At 37.4% G+C, this 8,013-nt stretch overlaps 1 protein-coding gene across 1 annotated transcript; it reads right to left on the reverse strand.

Annotated features, from left to right (window-relative positions):
- Positions 1-441: 441 nt before the first annotated feature.
- On the reverse strand, positions 442-6,497 carry LOC149829184 (purple acid phosphatase 2-like). Its single transcript, XM_090017951.1, has 8 exons — positions 6,263-6,497; positions 5,923-6,123; positions 4,650-4,761; positions 2,933-3,159; positions 1,792-1,930; positions 1,368-1,588; positions 994-1,115; positions 442-813 (listed from the first exon to the last, which is right to left on the reverse strand). Exons 1-8 carry the CDS (start codon positions 6,431-6,433, stop codon positions 615-617), a joined length of 1,392 nt encoding a protein of 463 aa, XP_089874077.1. The 5' UTR covers positions 6,434-6,497; the 3' UTR covers positions 442-614.
- Between the last annotated feature and the right edge of the window lie 1,516 nt (positions 6,498-8,013).

The following is an 8,013-nucleotide window of genomic DNA, read 5'->3' on the forward strand; positions in this document are numbered from 1 at the left end:
TTCTTAGTGGCCAACGGGCACAGGATGTTTGTGTTGCACCAATCATTTAACAAAACTTCAGAACAAAATTGGTCAAGGTTGTATTGATTTGTTCATTTATTATATCCAAGGGACTCAAAAGTTAAGAAATTAAACAAATCAGATTCAGTTCATCCTAAATGAATCCACACTAAAACTGATCTCATATTTCCAGCCAAATCCAAGTCTCAGTAGCTCTCTATCCTTGCCAAATCTCTGAGTTCAAATCCGTACATTTTAGATTATACTAAATACAAGCCTGAACAAAATTTAACTGATTATGGGATCAAATAAAGCAGGATCTACCGACCTTTTGAAATGGACTCAGGCCAGCCACATGTCAGATGCAAACTCTCTCCATCCATACTCTTATAACATATATACACACACACACATGGAGAGAGAGAGGTTTTGACAACCAAATGGTCTAAAAAGAGCAATTTCTTATTCATTTCTTGATAGGACATAGTCTGGCTACATAATAATCTTCTTCAATAACAGTTACAGAGACATATGAAGGACAAAATTATGAGGGAAATTGAGTTTGCCATTCAATATCAATCCTCAATCCTTTTGTTATAGAAGAATTAGACCCCTTATGCCAATGCTGATGTAGGTTCTGCCAAGGGATGCCAGACTCTGTTGTAAAACCACATAGAGTCACCAATTACTGCAACATCATCCTGATTTCGGTGCCAACTATAGTAAGCATGAGTTCGGTTCTTTATTTCAAGAGTAGCATATCCAAAGCTTGCTTCTCGAAAAGCAGAATACTTTGGCTGCGGATAGGTCATGCTGCATAGTTAAATGACTCATAGGTTCAGTCTTCATCATATTGAACAATTTAAGTCTCATGTACTGGAATGTGCATTGCACACGCGTCTTACACACACACACACAAAAAAAGCTAGGTGTCAAGCACAGAGAAGTATTAGAAGATTTCAACAGAAGTATAGTTTCATAGTACAAACTTACTTGGTGGCTAATCCTTCTAGATTTCCCCCATCACCAACAGTGATGTACACTGGAGCAGATTGATCTAATACTGGAATGCATTTCCCATTCACAATGTTGTATGCAATGTTTGATACCCGTTCCTGAGCCACGGATATTCAGAAAATTAGACGCATCTTTGATTCATGGCTTACATAGAAGGTAAAACATTTTTCGTATTTGTACAAATTTCCATTTATGTAAAAGTATATAGCAGTAGAAGCAGAAGTAGCAGATATGACAAAGGAAATGGAAATTTGATCAACACATGGTATTTTCAAAGTTATATTTGTGTTAGCAGGTTGACTATGGAAATAGCAGCAAAGACGGCACAAGAGAAATAGATGATGACTTACAGATCGTTCATAAGCATGAACATGACCAGCAAACACAAGATCTACTTTGTGTTTTACAAACCATGGTTCATACATAACTCTCATGGTTTCACCTTCCATGTAGTGATAGTTGTAACTATTATACCATGGGGAATGCATAAGAACAATCAACCATGGTGTCTCATTCCTATCAACCTTTTGAAACTCTTGTTCAAGCCACTTGAACTGTGGTGTGTACTTTCCTGAAATTGAAAAAAATTAGTTGTCAAGACCAAACATATTTGTTGCACTACTGGATGGATTCAGAAGCCATAGCAGCAAGCACAATATGATATACTTACAGTAATAACAAACAATCCAAAATAACTAAAAATGTAATATCATTAAAAAGACAAAAAAAACTAAAACATGGTCTAGGGAAAAATAAAAACTGAAGGATACTTACCATAAGCTGAATATGAACTAAGAACAATGATGTATGCTGAAGCCCGCTTGATAGAGTACCAGAGTGGAGATGTACTAGCGGATAATTTGTAGGGTACATAGTAACGATGTGTATATGGCTTAAAAGGAATAGTTTCACCCTGCAACAAAATTATTATAGTTAATCATACGATACAATCCAATACTCAATGAAGTGGTTAATGTCATATCTAACAATTGAAGGAATATCTCAATTTGGGATTGAATACTTGGAAGAATGCCCTTGGATTCCCTTTGGTCACAAGCAAGATAAACACATTGCAATGAGATAAATTTAGCATTAAACAATTTTGCCAAGCATTTTCACCAGACTGCGGATACACACAAGGCAAGTGTAAATAAAATAAATGTGAACTTATATTTTGGAGCTTTTCATGCATGTGCATGCAAATTTTAGCAGTTCATGGGATTTGGAATATGAGGGCCATCCTAAAGGGACTGATGCTAATAACCACTTCTAAGCATGCTTGTTATCGAGAACCCAGGTATTTTCATGATTTATTTTTACCATGTGTTGCAGTAGTCTATGTTGCTGAGAAGTGTTACACATATAAATTAATAAATAATTTTTTTGATAAACTCAGATTTAAGTGATAAAATTCAAGAAACAAAAATCTGGAGGAAAAAAGAATAAAGTTCACAAGATAATGTTTTGCATTTTTTTCACAAAGATAGTAAGGCTAAAGCTTGCCTCAGTGACAAGCTTGTATGGGGATGTCTCTGTATGTATGCACAGGCACATCCTGTGCACATGGCCATACCATCACGTACTTAGACATTCATTAACACATGGTATATATTGATGCACACATATATGATAATGTGAGATGCACACACATCAACAGCAGTTGCTCTTCCTTTTAAATTAATAGAGGAAAACGATCAGTCTTTGCTTTGAAATAGCTTATATAAGGGTGCAAAAAAAAATGTGGTAGATCCTTTTTTCTGATGGCAAAGGAAGGTAGTCAGCTTGCTACTGTTTGATATAATGATTTCTCTCTTAAATGATTAATTTGTAAGAATAATTTCAGGTGAAGCTCATAAAAGAAAAGGCCACTTCAATAACGATGCAATGATGCCATTCTGTTGGCATAGGAAATTACCAATTCAGGAACAAAGTCTATTTCATGGTTCCCAGCAGTCCATATCCAAGGTTGATAAGCGGCACTTCTCTCAATGAACCTTCCCCATGTATCCCATCTGACATTATCATGGTTAGGATAATTGTCTGCATAGGAAAGATCTCCCAGAAACAACACTGTCTGACCCTTTTCATTTGATTGATAGTGTGTAAGTGTGGTATTGGAATCAAAACTCTGTCCCAGGTCCCCTGTATATCATCAAGAAAGATGAAGCCACATTAAAACATGATTTTACTGGAAAAAACAGAAAAAAGAGAAACGACCATGAAAAAGTTATTAAATCAGATGATTGAGCTTCAATTGGATTCTGACAGGAGGATTTCAAGAAATACCCCAGTCTGGATCTTTTATTTTCAGCAGAAATACATATGATTTCAGACAATATATCCGTAAAAGGAGTCATGTTTGACTTGACAAGCTGGAGGTGATATGTTGTCTCAGCTCATTGGATCATGCACCTGAAGCAGATTGCAACTTATATAATAGTCAAGAGATACTCTATTCCATGTTGTCCAAGTTAAAAGGAAATGACAGTCTATTTTTCATTTGTACGAGCACTAGTCATTTCGGAGAAAATGGACGGGACTGCTAAATACATTCACAACAGGGCCATCATATTCTTTTCACAACATCTTAGATCTACTCTCTTAGAATCATCCAAGCACCCGCATGAAAGTGAAACACTAGAAAGTACAAAAATATATATGAAACAACGACAGTACCTCTTTGCACATAAAAAAGGACCTGGTTTTAAACTAATCCCAGCTGTTATACAAGAAAAATTTGGCATATCAATCTCCCAGGATGTCATCATGCACGTGCAATATCCATAACCTTAAATAACAACAAATTGTATCATGCCCAAAATTTTCTTTACACGAGTAGAGTGATTCATGCCATTACAAGTTCAAGAACAGAACAGAGTTTATATATATTTTCCAACAAAATTGAATATATTTCAACTGGAGCCAAAAAGTTTTAGATTTAATACTTGAATCCAAACTCATTATTAGAATAACATTTCTGCCGGTGATGCCCCGTCAGTAATACACTTTTTTTTGTAGTGAATGGAGCACATGTCCTGCTAATCTATAGAACCTCATGGCTTGCAAGCATGAAAGAGTACACAAGACCCATACTTCTAGTGATCTATGACTGGAGGCACCACTAGCTTTAAAAGTAAAGGCAATCGGTTGATGATGGCAGATCATGATCCATTCCAAGGTAGAAGTAACAGCTACATTACTAGGTCTTCATAACAAGTTAGAATCCATTGCAGAGATGGAGTTAACAGGTTCCTTAAGCATGGTAGCTACTTCAACACCCAAGATGAAGAAGTGCATGCAGAGAAAGCAACCAGTAATCATTCATTAACTACCTCTCATGTGAAACATGCTTAACGTGCCCTGTCCTAAAAGCAAAAACTCTACTCTTTAGATATGTAAGTTTTGATATGCTAAACATTAAAATTGGAACAACCAGAAAATATGGGACCATAGGCATAGAAAAACAAGCTGATCATTTTATGTTGATGGAGATATTAGATCAAAATATATGATTGCAACAAAATTTGTTGAGAGAACTTCTAATCTAGCATGAAAGAAGCATATAGTTTTTCTTCCTGAGCTGAACAAGAAAAGAATACAACACACATAAAAAGAGGCTAAATAAAAATTACCTATGAGGCCAAAAGTATAGGGAACATCTGGACCAACTTTTGGAGGAGTCTTGAATGAGAATTGCCGTCTTGTATGCCCAATTCCTACCTCATAAAAGTACTCAGTATCATACTGCACCAACAAACCTCAAATTGGTTTCCACTTCGAAAGTAATAACTAATCAGAACCCATCAACCAACATTGCCAATAACAAATGGAAAACCTGATATCTGCTAGAAATTTATTTATTCTGCTAAGCACTAGAGAAAGATATTTCATTACATCGAAAGTGCAAGCTGAATAAGAATGAATCCGCATAAGAAAATGTGGCGTAATCGGCATATATAAGCAGATGCAATTGCATAAGCAATATATTGTATAATGAAGAGCTGCATAACATCAGAAAAGCAGGGCATCATGACGAGAAACTATGCACAAGAAAATTTAGATTAAAAAAAGAAAAGAATTCAACCTTGAATGCACAAACAATTTCTTAGTAAAAAAGCAACTTGGAATCCATGGTTCTTTTGCAATTGAAGCTTAACAAGAGCAAGATCAAATTTCAGAGACTCCAAAAACTATCAATTCAAAGAAATCAACATAATGCAGCCATGTTCTATTTGAGAAGGAAAACAAAACAACAGAAGTTGACTTACATTTAAGTTCACCATATAATAGTAGTATACCTTAAATAGTTATTCAGTTACAACAACGAACCCTTGTTGAAGCAGATAGCAACAACCATTCATCGCATCTGCACATTTTTTATTTTCCACTGGATTTACACATTTCACTGATAGACATTGTTTGATCTTTGATGCAGTGACAAATATCTTTTGAGTTATTCTTAGGGATTGGTTGCTCGAGATCTTTGGTATCCACCTGTGCTCGATGAAAGAAATTGCACCACATTTTATGGATTCATTGAGAATTATTATGATCTACTTCACGGCCTATTAGCAGTCTGGTGGTATACTCGTGGACAATTAATCTCAGAAAAAACAATTTAAACTTCTGAAACCCAAGTAACTTGTATGATTGGAAATAGAGCGGGCATCCACATATACAGATCTACTAATCAAACATGAAGCTGAGAGAACATCGCAGGAATCTCAGGAGTTTTCACTTAGAAAACATGTTGATTCATATGATAAAACATGACGCTACTTCATTTAACGCAAAAAAGAATAAGGACGAAGCAAAACATGACAGGCCTACAAAATTCACTCTCAAAAACAAGAAACTAGCCAATTCAACATAAATAGGGCAAAGAAAGCATGAGAAACTACTCACTTCCAAGCCCTTGATAGTACAATGATGGATGAATCCTGAGGTGTAGTTGTAGAACTTGTATGAAGTAACAATACCCTTTGCCCTGAATTTTCTCTTGTGTTCAGCAGTACCATATAAGACAGTGCTGGATCCTGGTTCAGAAGTTGTGACCCATGAAACTATCACAGCCCTCCCAATATGGTCTCCTTGTGTAATATGTACCTGTGAAAATCAAGCATGAAATCAACTTCAAAAGAGCAATACTTCCCCAAAGATAGGTTACAGCTATCAATGCTATTTTCTAGAGACTGTTTCTAGCTCCATAGATTAGTGGCAATTCAAAAGAAAAAAAATAAGGAACCTGTTGTGGAGCATTATAACCAGGTGGTACTATAAACACATCACTATCTAGAGGCATATCTATGGATGCTTCAAGTTTCCTAACGAAACTACTTGTGGTTCCTCCATTAGAGGCCTTGGGAGAGCTCAAAACCAGCAAAAAGAGCAACGCCCACATCATGGATTTCCCCATTGCTCTCTCTCCCTCTCTTTGCCCCCTTAATATCCCATCACTGCAGAAGTCGAAATGTCACGAAAGTGGGGAATATTCAGTAGCGATCCGCGCCAATATAATTATATATGTAGATATGGGGTGAGTCAGAGCATAGAGAGAGGAGAGAGAAAGGTTAGCCGTTGACATGAACGTGTAAATTATCGAGGAATTATGCGGCTGACGTTGTCAAGACAGTTTTGAACACCCCCCCCCCCCCCCCGCGTTTAGAGAGAGAGAGAGGGAGAGAGAGAGAGAGAGAGAGAGAGAGAGAGAGAAAAGGTGCCAAGTTGTCAACGGCATTGGCAGGGGTTAAAATGGACCCTTACCTACGGCTCTCGTTTTCCTTCTCTTTTACAAGCTATTAAGATTATCCAGGCAGGTGAGAGCCTAACGAACTGAACAGAGGGTGTTCAAGATTGGCTCGTTTCTTGTTGAGCCAAGTTATACTTGAGCTCATTAAAAGTTAGCTTATTTAGAAAAACTATATAATTTTAGAATTAAAACATAAAATTTAGACATAAACCTATTAAGTCCAGCTTCAACTCGCTCATTTATAAAATAAATAATTATTTTAAACTTGCAAGTAATAGGTTTTCAACTCTAAACTTATTCGTTGCAAGCCAAACACTTCAACCATCTTCACTCTATGATGTAAAATATACGTAAGACACATTACTATTAATTAATGAGTCTATATGAGACAAACATTGATTGTTCATGCTCGAGCTTGCCAAACCCATTTCACGAGTTTGAACAAGCTCTTTACTAACCGAACATGAGCCGAACCACAAGGGGCTCATCTCATTTCCCAGCCATAGTCATGGCTATGGATCGGATACTGCTCTCATCATAGATAATCTATAAATGGATTCATCTTGGTGAAGTGGGTCTGGACTTTATCGTTTTTCTGGGCCTATACTGGGTCTTATCTGGATCTAGGTAAATATCCTGGTCTATCCGCAATTGAACATGGATATTTTCTTGGGTCTTGCAGTGCCTTTTGGGTTACACAGGAACCTAGCTTGATTCAGTATGGATCTTCTTCAATCACACGCCAGTCTTTCAACTAGAAGATAAGGATCATGAGCTCCGTTCACTAGTGGACCAGAACCAGAATGAAGTCTTGTCCCACATAGTTAGGCTGACAAATAGGTTAGATCTAAGTTTGAGTCATACCTTGCTCAGGCTGTATAAACCTTATTGGGAATTGGCAACCTCTTGTAGAGATGGCAGTGGACAGGGGGAAAATGGGGCCCCGCCCCATCTCATCCTGTTTGGATCATAGATGGAGGACTCCAAATGAAGATGGAGGTGGGGATGGAGGTTAAAATCAAAACCCGTGCGGGGATGGGCGTACACTTTTCCTCGTCCCTCCCGATCTCCGCCTTGTCCCGCCCTGCCCCGTCCTCAATCCTTCTTTAGGGATGGCAATGGACCCAGGGAAAACAGGGCCCCACCCCAGTTCCACAGACATCCCTAACCTCTTGTAGGCTGATTATAGTGAGGATCCACATCTAAAGTAGCAGAACTTTGTCTTCTAAGGTAAATTAAAATTTTCT

This window comes from Nuphar pumila, chromosome 9 (genome assembly GCF_984573655.1).
Source record: "Nuphar pumila chromosome 9, dmNupPumi1.hap1.1, whole genome shotgun sequence".
Lineage (NCBI taxonomy): Eukaryota > Viridiplantae > Streptophyta > Magnoliopsida > Nymphaeales > Nymphaeaceae > Nuphar > Nuphar pumila.

Coding starts and splice junctions, on each gene's coding strand:
- LOC149829184 (XM_090017951.1), bottom strand. CDS start 6,433: ATGGGGAAATCCATGATGTGGGCGTTGCTCTTTTTGCTGGTTTTGAGC. Junction 3,160..4,649: donor CTATACTTTTGGCCTCATAG/GTAATTTTTATT, acceptor GATGATATACAG/GGGACCTGGGACAGAGTTTT. Junction 1,116..1,367: donor TTCATGCTTATGAACGATCT/GTAAGTCATCAT, acceptor TCCGTGGCTCAG/GAACGGGTATCAAACATTGC.